The following is an 11,204-nucleotide window of genomic DNA, read 5'->3' as shown; positions in this document are numbered from 1 at the left end:
ATTCCCTCTGCACCCCAACACCCCATTTATGTGCACTCCAATCCCGGTGCTCCCTGCACCCCGGTCCCCCACCTCCATTCCCGCAGCCCCTATTTCCTGGCACCACGCGCATCCCTACGCAACAGCTCCCTGCCTCCATACTCTCCCTGCACTCCAGTCCCAAAGCTCCACGTAACTTTAGCCCCTAATTCCACACACGCCAGCCTCGCAGCTCCACGACCTTCAGCTCCCCAGCTCTGTACACCGCAGCCCTGCCTATGCGCGCACCCCCAAACCCCGCCGCTCCAACCCACTCCCCACAGCCGCCGCCCCACCTCCGCCGCGGGGACCCCGGGCAGGAAGCGGCTGTAGCCAATCAGAGCCCGGGCCGCGCTCCCGAGCCGAGCCGAGCGGAGCCGATCGGAGTCGAATCGAACCGAGCGGAGCCGAGCGGCGCCGAGCCGAGCCGAGCCGAGCCGCGCCCTCCCCGCGGTAAGTGCGGGGCCCGGCGGTGCCCGGTGTTGCGGGGACGTGGCGGTGCACGGGGTTCCCTTGCCGGACGCGGGCTCGTCCCACAGCCCTGGTGCCTCCCCGTGCGGCTCCCAGGCTTTGTTCCGGGAAGGCGGAATGAATGGGGCCGGGCGGGATGGCGATTTCCTCCCCGTGTTTTGGGGCAGCCCCCGAAAGCTCCGCTTAGGGAGGAGATTTTCCCACGAATTGCTCCTTTTAAGTCACTTTTGGAGCAAGTCTCCAGCTGGGAAATGGGCAGAATCCGCCGAGCTCCACGGGGAGAAAGCTTGGAAAGAAACAAAAAGGGGAGGAGAAGCGGTGAGGTTCCACACCCTTTTAGTGTTGTTTTCTGCTTTTCCTTATTTTTCCCCCAGCTCAGGGTGCCAAGAAGACGTGCAGTGATGCTGCTCGCCCTGGGAGCGTTGGTGCTCAGCCTGGCAGGTGAGTGGGGCTGCCCCGAGGAGATGCCCCAGTACCACTTCATCCCCATTCAATGGCTTTGAGCTGGAGGCAGTGCTCACCAGGTGGTCCCGGGGTCCTCGGGAAGCATATGGGCGTGGGTGGCCCTGGAAAGTGAGACCTGTGGCTCTGGTGGCCCTGGAAGTCCATGGCTGTGATGGCTTTGATGGCCATGGGATCCACTACTGTGATGGCTTAGTGCCCTAGGACAGCATGGCTTCAGTGACCCTGTAACCATGGCTGCGGTGGCCCCATAACCCTGTGGCTGCAATGGCGTTAGGACCCCACAGCCCTGTTGGCCCTGGGACCCCATGAGTGTAATAGTTCTGGTTACCCATGGTTCTCATCATGGTTTCCTGCCCCACAAACCTGTGGTTGTGATGGCCTTGGGACACCATGTCTCTAATGGCCACAGGATCCATGGCTGCAATGGCTCTGATGGTCTTGGGACCACATGGCTCTGATGACATTGTGCCCTGGGCCACCATAGCTGTGCTGATCATGGAACCTCTGGCTCTGATGGCCCATGGCTGTGGAACCTGTGGCTGCAATGGCTCTGATGGCCCTGGGAACACATGGCTTTCTGATGGCTTCCTGCTCCAGGACCCTGTGTCTGCGATGGCCGTGGGACCCGTGGCTGCAAGAGAGTGCTGATAGCCCCAGTGGCCCATGGTTCTGATGGCTGTGATGGACCTGGAACTCCATGGCTCTGATGACTTTCGACCACTTGGCCACATAGCTGTGATGGCTTTGTGCCCTGGGATGCTGCAGCAGTGATGGCAGTGGGATCCATGGCTCTGGTGGCTTTCTGACCACTTCTTCTGCCACCCCCAGGCCCTCCTTCCTGGGTGCCAGTTTTGAGGCTGACCACAAGGGTGTTGATCCTTCCCCTATACCCTTGCTAAGGTCTCACATCACTCTTGGCTGCTATCCCCTAAGGCAGTAGATGGTGGTGTCTCACAAGGGCAGTGTTCCCCAATTCCCCAGAAAACCCAATAGGAGAAGGAAAAATCTCACCTGAAACCAAAGGAGATGCATCCTGCAGCGTGGGACATCACCTCCTGTGTACTACATCAGAAAGGTGAAGGTGCAGCAGGATAAAATCTCAGTTACATTCTGGGTCTTTCTGAGCTCCTGAACCTCTGGGCATGTCACCAGCACACGGCCACTTGCACAGAGGGACATGGTGGCCCAGAGCCCTGTGCTGGTACCCGTGTCCCATGTCTGGGCTCATCAAGCTGGGATCAGGACATAAAACCTGTATAGAGACTGTATAAAAGTGGCAGCTTCCTTTGTCTCAGATGAGATTTTTCCCCTTTTCCGCTCCATATTATATATGGGGAGAACAGGGGAACGTTGCCGATGTGGGACATCACTCCCTGGGACCAGTCTGTGAGATGAGCGCACTGGGAGGGTCAAGGGTAGCAGAGGAATGTGGGCACCTCATCATGGTGTGGTTGGCACAGGAGCTGCCAGCTGGAGTGTTGGTGCCACCTAGCGCTCATGAGCCCAGCCACGAAGCTGGCTCATTGTGGGGCCTCTGTCCCCCACAGCTGTCACCTTCCAATCCCCTCTCTGTGGGGAGAAGCTGCACTTCTCTCTCAGCTGGCTGTTTTCTCCTCCCTGTCTGCAAAACAGACCTCACCTTAACTACCTCCGTTCTTTCCACATCCCACCTTTGGGGTGGCTTTTTGTTGACCCTACCAAAGCAAGCCATCTTGAGCCAGAGACAGGGTCTGACCACCGTGTTCTTCTCATCCTACCATCCTGCAGGTGCCATGGAGATCCAGGTCCCGGAAGAGCCCGTGGTGGCCCTTTATGGCCAAGATACCACCTTGCACTGTTCCTTCACCCCAGAGGCCAACTTCAGCCTGAAGGACCTCAGCCTCATCTGGCAGCTGACGGACACCAAGCGCCTGGTGCACAGCTTCTCTGATGGCAGGGACCAGCTGACCGACCAGGGCGGGGGCTACACCAACCGCACGGCCCTCTTCTATGACCAGCTGTCCCAAGGCAACGTCTCGCTGCTCCTGCGGCGCGTGGAGATTGCAGATGAGGGCAGCTTCACCTGCTTCGTCCGCGTCCGCGATTACAACAGCGCAGCCGTGACGCTGCAGGTGGCAGGTGAGATATGGCTGTGCAGTGTCATCCACCTGTCTCTGGATGCGGTGATCCTTCATGATGCCTTTCCTTTCCTTCCAGCTCCCTACTCCAAGCCCAATCTGAACCTGGAGCCCAATAAGGACTTGAAGCCTGGGGATCGGGCGGTTGTCACTTGCCAATCTTCCTATGGCTACCCTGAGGCCAGTGTCCTCTGGCAGGACAGCCATGGTGCCAATATCACTGAAAACGTCACCACATCACAGGTGGCCAACGAGGAGGGGCTCTTTGATGTGTACAGCGTCCTGCACGTGCTGGTGGAGCCCAGCAGCACCTACTCGTGCCTGGTGCGGAACCCGGTGCTGCAGCAGGAGACCCATGCCTCCGTCACTATCACGGGTGAGCAGGTGTGGGCCAGATTTGGGGAATTAAGGGTAAAGATTTACCTCTGAAGAGGGTAAATCTGGTGGTGCAGAGTCAGCCCTGGGGTTGCACCATCACCCAGCTGTACCTCCCTGCCCATGGAGCTGCAGGATGGCTTGGGGCTGTCCTGTCTGTCTGTGCTGCTCCAATCCTGGCTCTGGAGGTTCTTGCTGAAGGGGGTTTTGCAAGGACTGTGGGAGATTTGGGAAGGATCTGGAGGTGTTTTTATAGTTCTAGCTTTGCTAGTTGCCCTGTCCCAGTATAAACCACTCCAGAGAGCCAGTATAACGCATGATAGTCTTCCTCTCCATAGCATGTAGCCATGCAGCCCCATCCCAATCCTACAGAAACGCTGCATCCCTGGCACATTCATGCCATCCTAATCCTGCTCAAACCACCCTTTGGGCACCTGGAATTACAGTGCTGTTTCCCACCTGAGCTGCTTGGCATGGGGACTGATGTCTCAGCAGTTTCTGGCTGGTTCCCCAGCTCGCTTCATTTTTCTTTGGGCATCATTCAGCCTCACCACTTTGCTCTGACAATGTCTTGCTCTGCTGGTCCGACAAATAAAGGGCTTAGTGGCGTTTATCCTGGATGGCAGTGACAAGAAGCGTGGGCAGGGCTCGGTCCAGGAGCCTTGTAGGGCTGTGCACAAGAGCTGGGTGACAAAACCCATGGCTCTAAGCCAGTGTGCCCCAAATCCAAACCTCCTGGGGTCAACAGGGGGTTTGAGTCCCCTCCTGTTGCCCTCAGGAGTCCTCAGAGATGCTCTGGGAAGTGAAGGGATGAGCTCCAGGAGATAACTCCAAGGAATCTGGCCCCTCAAACTTCATCAGTATCTTGCAGGACCCATTCTTGACACGCTGTTGACTTGGAGTGGCTTTCACTCATCCCCACTTGCTCAGCTTTTATTGCTGCCTTGGAGCTCTTTATAACCTTACACAATCTCCAGCAGTGTTAATTAGTGTTTAATTGACTCTGCAGTTGCTGGGTTGTGAAGGTGGGTCCCTGGTGGAGCATCAACCTCTTGACTGGTGTCACCGAGTTCTTCCAGCAAGTGTCGTACAGGCACCAAAAGTTGGCCATTGATAGAGAATGGCACAGTGACAGCACTTCTGTCATTCCCTGTTTTTGCCCCAAAGCAGGAATTTTGTCGATGAGGACTGAGGAGAGACTTTTGCATGGGCTCAGAGCTACTTTCCTTAGCGTACGAGCAAGTGGGCAGCCTTAAGGTGAGGGCTGTGTGTCAGGGAGCTCCACATTCTCCGTGTCCCCTGCCACTATGGGTCTGCTAAGGCAGAACAAGGGGGGCAGAGAGCCAGCCAGGGGATCTGTTCTTTCTGGGTTCCTGCTCAGAAGGGAACATCCCTGAATAGGATTTGCTCGGGACAAAGCTTTATTTGAAGATAAAGTGATGTTATGGGGGAAAAAAAATCATAGATTACTGATGCCTTACGTGAAAGCCAACTTCTGGAAGTAATATCTGTGGCTTGCTACAATGAAATGTCCTCCAAACCCCAAGGACGATTCCCTGCCACCGTGGGATCCCTGATACTGCGTACCGCCTCCCTTAGCATTATAAATAATAGGATTTCTGGTGTTCTCCCCAAGGCCAGCACCTCGCCTTCCCTGCCGTGGCTCTCTGGGTGACGGTGGGACTTTCCATCTGCATCGTGGTGCTGCTTGTTGTCCTGGCTTACATCTGCCAGAAGAAAATCCGCCAGAGCTGCGAGGAAGAGGAGAATGCAGGTAGAGCAGGTGCTGGGTGGGAGGGGGACGCTTCACCCTGCATGCCTTTACCGTGGTGGTGGCATCTGTCAAAGACAGATGCTGCCTGCGTGCATCTGTCCAGGTGGCTCTTTTCTTCTGCACACAAATGAACTTTTTTTCTCTGGTTTTTGCCTCCTGGCACACGTTCACCTTTCTGCGCTGCCCTTCTCCATCTCCTCCCCTGCGCCTGCCAGCATCCTCCACGTGTCTGATGCCCCCATGGCACGGGAGCAGTTCCCAGAAGCTGCCTCCAAGCATTTGCCACTGCAGAAACGTTGCACGCATTGACACGCGGAAATAGCATGAGACAGAGCTGCTCCGTGCTCGCCCTTGCTCTCCTTTCTCCTTGCTTCTTGAAAGGATTGCTGCAAGCCGTGCTGCTCTCTCCTGGGAAGCACTCTGAAATGCACCCTTTGAAAAATATTTGCCTGCCCGCTCTTGTTTTCCCCGTTCTCCCCCTCCTTTGTTTTGTTTCTTTTCCTCACAGAGGTGTTTGCTCAGAAAGTGGGGCTTTGTGCCTTTAAAAATAAAGCTGTTGTGCTCCGAAATGGCCGCAGCAGCAGCAGCTCGCTGGCGTTCCTGCTTGTCTCCCTCTGGCTCCAGGGCTGATGCGTCTCACGTTGCCAGAGCCGTGCCCTGACAGCCCTGTGCTGTGCAAACCGCGCCGCCCTGGGCCTCGTTCCCCCTCTCCCTCCCTGCTGTGGCTTTGTTAATTATGTTTTTATTGTATTTTATAAATACCTTTTTCCCTCTGTAGCACAAACCCCGGCGAATTCAAAGCGCTGGGCAGTATGGCTGTAGCCCCCGCTTCAATCCTTTTGCATGAGGACATCCTGCGATATTTTCTCCCTTCCTCCCCTCCCCCCAACAAACTTTGCTTTAAGCAATAACCCTGCGAGACCTGTTGTGGGAGCTGCAGGAAGCAGGAGTGTTGGTTTTTGCCAGTCCTTCTGGCTGGGAACAACATTGTAGGGATTCAGAGCATCCCGCCACCAGGGCCGTCCCTAAGCCCCTGGCTCCAGATGGCAGCCATGCTATAAATAGGGAGTGGAGCCGTGGGGTCACGCACAGCCAGGGAAATGCTCCCCCCCCCCCTCGTGGGTTTCAGGGCTCAGCACAGGGCTGGAGGAAGGATGTGGGATGCTGTGGGTACCACATGTGAGCAGAGGCAGGGAGGCTCAGGCAGGGATGCAGGCATGAACCCATCGAGGTTTTGGTGGAGGTCTGAGGATGCTTCACTCTCTCCTGGTTGTTATTTTGTAGGGACTGAGGAGCAGGACGTGGAGGGGGAAGAACAAAAGACAGGTAAGTGGGTGCTGTGGGTTGGTTCCCAGTGCTCTCAGTACCGTGCTGAGAAGGAGGCTGGCAGACACACTCTGATTGCACAGCCCCCCACATCCCAATATGCCAAAAGCAGTTGGGGGGGGAGGTCTTGAGCTGTTCATGCAAGCTGACCACTGCTGGTTTTGCTTTTTGCAGCTCTGCAGCCACTGAAGAGCACAGAAGACAAAGCAGGTGAGTGTGTGTCTGCTGGGTGTCCTTGTCCATGCTCTGGTTAGAGAGGCTCATCTGTAAGGTGCTTCTGAGAAAGTTTTGTCTCCTGTGCAGGTTTTCCTTGCACACAGGGAGCTTTTCTGGGGGCCAAGACAGATTGAAGCATCCCAAGCTTTGCCCCCAAAGCTTTATTTAGCCTTCAGGGTGCTGGGTGAAAGCCTGTACCATGAGAAATGGCATCAAAGATCCCAGCTTCCCCTTCTGTTCCAGCCCTGTCCTAGTCATTGCCAGGAATTTGGGTCTCCCCAAGGCCCTTTCTCTTTTGAGTAGCTGCCAGGTACTGAATTTTGGATGAAAATCTGTGAGATTTGAGTTTACACTGATGTTGAATCACTGCTGGTTTCACCTTTATTATTAGCCCCACCATTTTCCCCTCCTCCAATAGATTTATAAAAGCCTTTTCTCCCCTCCCATTCCCACATCTAGAAAAGCATTAGGTAGCTCTCTGTTCCTTTTTTCCCTCTTCCATCTTCCATCTCTCCATTCTTATCTCCCCTCTGCTAGCTGCAGACCATGTTTCTTGATTTTTTCATCCCAAAATTCAAGCCCATCTTCCCATGCCCATGTATCTGCCCATAGACATCTGTGTTATCCATGACAGGGAGAATCAGGCAAGCACTTCCAGCTCAGCCTGTGAATTATTATTCTTAATGTTTTTAATTTTATTGTCTATTTCCTTCTTCCTTTTTTTTCCCCCCAGATAACGAGCAAGAAATTGTTTGATGGGAGCTGGGACAGCACCCCGTGCCCCCACACCAGCCCAGCCGTCCCCTGCGGTGACAAACCCAGGACACACCAGAGAGACAGGGACACCCCATCCTGCTGCCAACCCCACACAGAGTGCTGTCACTCTCTGTGTTTTCGGGGTGCCCTGGGGCTGGAGAGAGGCTGTGCCTCCCTTTAACCCCAGCGAACCCCAAAGCCACAGCCCGAGGGTCCGTCTGTCCGTCCGTGTCCGTAGGAAGCACTGGGCTGAGCCCACAGGGTGAGCATCACTGCAGAGACACGCTAGGATGTTCATTTCACCTCGCACCACTGCACTTCCAACTGGACTTTTGTTTTTGCCTTAAGTGCGTGGTTATCCCATGCCTCCAATTACCCAGGATTTTCCACAGGGTTCTTTTCCTGCCCCCCACCCTGAGGCAGGGCTCAGGGAACAGCTGGGGCAGTGCCATGTCTTCACCTTACTTCAGAAGGGTTGGAAGTTGGTGGGTGGCACATGCAGGGGTTTTTAGCAAGTCGTTCATGCCACCCCATGACCTGGCTTCAGCTCAGGAATGCTGGAAAAAAAAACCAAAACACCATAATCTAGTTTTTAAGGGATGTTTCTCCACCCATGGAGTATTACAACAGGTACTCATCCCCAGCTGGACCGCTGTGCCTATGGTCTCGTGAAGTGTTAAATCACAACTCATGCACCAAAGCCTTAGCATCCCTGGAGCCCCAAGTGTTTGTGACAGAAACAATGCTCTTTTAATGTGTTTTGGGTAAAACCAAAATGGGTTTTGCTCGGATGGCTGCAGGAAAGGGCACCCGGTGCCAAAGCGTGTGTGACACCAGGGGATCTCTTGGCTTTTGTACGCAGGCTGAGAAATGGATTTGCTTGTGGTCCATAGCTGGGTCCAGCCGTGGGTCTTCTGTTGCTTTTTGCTGTTATTTAAAATCCAGAATCTGGAGGGTTTTGTGCCTTGACAAATAAACACGTTGGTCGTTTTGGATGATGATTTCTGAGTTGGTGGTTGGAAAAGGGGAGGGTGAGGGTGACCCGAGCTTCTTTCCCACCTTAAAACCCCACTTCTTTCACGAATCTACAACAGCTTATACCGTTTCTAGGAGAAAAAAAATGTATTTTGGTGCTGGAGGAGGTCCAAGGGCACCTATCTGCAGAACAAGGACACCCTGCTTCATACTGCATTAAATGTTTGGGTTGACTTCATGAGATTCTCAGCACGGAAGAGGGCAACCTGATGTCCACATCTGTGTTTCCAGGGTGTTTGGTGGCCTGGGCTGGCGCTCAAAGACCTGCACTTAAAGGTTCTTATACATGTGTATGCACATTTTGGACCTCAGCTTTGCTCTGGCTCTGTCCCTCAGTCTTCTGCTGCCACCATGGCATCATCCACCACCGGGTGCTGAGACCTACCTTGATAGCTCCTCTTCATTTTGATACCTAGAGCAGCAGGAGAAAGAACAAAACCCCAAAGAGCCGTCATCATCAACCTGCTCCAACTGCACGACTTTTTTCTGTACTTTGGCTGCTCTTTAATCCCATCCATCGGTAGGGTTTGATGAACAGAGGAGCTGCTGCCAAGGGATGGGGTCTCCTTCAACCCATCACAGCCAGCAGGGATTATTTTTAGCTGTCCTTCCCGGGCGTGCAGCCAGGCACTGCATTTTAATAGAAAAATATTTCTAAAAGCGAGACAAGTTAAAGCGTGCCTGTATCAAAGTCATATTAGGGAGGGGATGGATGGTTATTTCATTTCGGGGCTGTGATATACAATCTGAATTAAGCGCTAGTGCAATTTTTAACGAGGTGCCAGGAGGTGCTATTAATATTATTTAGCGCTCAGCCAGCCTCTGGGCTGGGGGAACAAAGCCATTAACCCCCACTGCCCAATGCTGATGGGTGATGGGATGAGTCGTCCTGAAGCTGAGGGCCTTCATGGGTGTTAAATGGCCTCAGATACCTCCGCAGGATGCAGGTGGATGGGATGGGATGCCTCCATGGTGCTCATCGTCATGAATTTGGGAGTAGGTGGTCTCTGGAGATGATTTCTAGCATCAGTTCTGTCATTCCTCATGTGATCCACTGCACAGAGGGAAGGGGCACCCATGTGCCATAAGACAAGCACATCTTTGCCCCCTAAAAAGCTCCTCAGCTTCTGGGTCTCGGCTCCTGAAGGTGAGGAGCAAAGCCCCAAAGCCAAGGATGTGAGCTCATGTTAGGCAGAGGGAAGCAGAAGGTTTCTTGATTACTCAGGTAAAAAAAGTTTGCTTTCAGTGGAAATCAGAGCCAGTTTAGAGCCATCCTCCACCTGCCCCAAAAGATGCTCATGAGCCTATTTTCAGGCATCAAAGGGCTTTGAAAAGCCCATGCACGGTGCCCAAATCCTTTTGGTGGGGAATAAAAATGCACTATTTTCAGCAGGTCGGTATTTTTAAAGCGGGGTCGGTATTTTCAGAACCCCTTTTTCCCTCCTTGAACCCATCTCTTTTTTTGGCTGGATTGCTCCCTGCTGCCGCAGTGCATCTGGTCCCAATATGTCAGAGTTAACCAAGGGGTTGAGAGACGTTTTAATTACAGGCTTGGCTATCTGGCCTCGTTTGTCACGGGCAACTTGAGCGATTTATCCATCAGCACTTAGACACGAGCTGAAGCAGAAGGGAAGAGCAGGCAGTATTTATCTCGGTGACTCAGAAGAGATTTGAAACGAAACAGTGATATCCCATAAAAGCCCCTACCTGGCATAAAGAAGTTGTCTATGACCACGGAAATGAATGGGTGGTGTTGTTTTAAAATTCCAAGCACATTCCACTTTTTTTTCTCCCCATGTATTCGCCAAGCGGGGCTCCTTTCTTTTTGGGGTGCATGGGAGGATGCTAGCAGGGTGACTTGGCCATTTCACTGCCTCTTAATGACCACGAGGCAAATCCCCTCGGCCGTGCTTCTGAGCTGGGTGGCAGCATTGGGGCAGGAGGCAAAATGAGGTGGTCATTGCTCAGCGGGCCGGAGAGAAGCGTGTGCTGCCTCAGGTACGTACAGGTTGCTTAAGCATGGCAGGGCACCCATTCAATTCCCCGATTAATACAGTGTTTAACACTCCAGTGGAAAAAAGCACCCTGGCAAACAAACGGATGAGCAGCCCAGAGAAGTGCTGACGATGCAGTTTGTTTCCATGCACACAATAATTTTCCAGGCTCAGGGAAAAAAGCAGGTGCTGATGCTCGTTGGCTCTGGCGTGTTCCAATCTGTCCCCCCCCCCCCATCCCTCCGTCCCAGGTGCATCCCTAGGGATGGATGAGATGGATGGCACCCACCCAACCAGTGGATGGAGCTCCTAGCCCAGGGATGCAAAGAGCAGGGAGATGTCCCTAATGTCCTTCATCACCAGAGGAAATCTATAGTCACCAACGGAAAGGGCTATTCCTTCAGAGCTATTAAATGCAGATCGCAGTGATGGATGTGGCTGGAAGGTGGTAGATTTTTCTCTTTTTCTTGCAGCCTATTGATCCCAAATGAGAACGAAAACCATTCCCACCCCTGACATTCAGCCTTTCCCACCCAGCAGGAGCTGGCAGTGTTTAAGGCCCATCTATCTCCCATCCACCCAGCCAGCATGGGCACGAGCCGGGCTTGGAGCCGACCACTGCTTCCTGAATTAATAAAGAGAGCCTGAGCCACCGGA

General features: G+C 53.6%; 1 protein-coding gene across 4 annotated transcripts; it reads left to right on the top strand.

The window, feature by feature from the left end:
* The first annotated feature begins 373 nt into the window (after positions 1-373).
* Positions 374-8,532, top strand: CD276 (CD276 molecule). Of its 4 annotated transcripts, none has more exons than XM_048956581.1 (8): positions 374-471; positions 864-930; positions 2,722-3,072; positions 3,151-3,447; positions 5,083-5,220; positions 6,505-6,546; positions 6,721-6,756; positions 7,496-8,532. In XM_048956581.1, the coding sequence occupies exons 2-8, from the start codon at positions 891-893 to the stop codon at positions 7,516-7,518; spliced, it is 927 nt and encodes a 308-aa protein (XP_048812538.1). In that variant the 5' UTR covers positions 374-471; positions 864-890; the 3' UTR covers positions 7,519-8,532. The 4 variants fall into 4 exon arrangements, with proteins under 4 accessions (XP_048812538.1, XP_048812537.1, XP_048812540.1 ...); XM_048956583.1 differs by lacking the exon at positions 374-471 and adding an exon at positions 544-562; XM_048956582.1 differs by lacking the exon at positions 374-471 and adding an exon at positions 554-572.
* The last annotated feature ends 2,672 nt before the right edge of the window (positions 8,533-11,204 follow it).

This window comes from Lagopus muta, chromosome 10 (assembly GCF_023343835.1).
Source record: "Lagopus muta isolate bLagMut1 chromosome 10, bLagMut1 primary, whole genome shotgun sequence".
In the NCBI taxonomy this organism is placed as follows: Eukaryota; Metazoa; Chordata; class Aves; order Galliformes; family Phasianidae; genus Lagopus; species Lagopus muta.
This window is presented reverse-complemented; position numbering and strand designations above follow the sequence as displayed.

What these genes read in the sequence shown, in the direction of transcription:
- CD276 (XM_048956580.1), top strand. Translation starts at nt 741, where the DNA reads ATGGGCAGAATCCGCCGAGCTCCACGGGGAGAAAGCTTGGAAAGAAAC. An exon ending in CGAGGAAGAGGAGAATGCAG is followed by an intron (nt 5,221 to 6,504) that starts GTAGAGCAGGTG and finishes GTTATTTTGTAG; the next exon opens with GGACTGAGGAGCAGGACGTG. An exon ending in GAGCACAGAAGACAAAGCAG is followed by an intron (nt 6,757 to 7,495) that starts GTGAGTGTGTGT and finishes TTTTCCCCCCAG; the next exon opens with ATAACGAGCAAGAAATTGTT.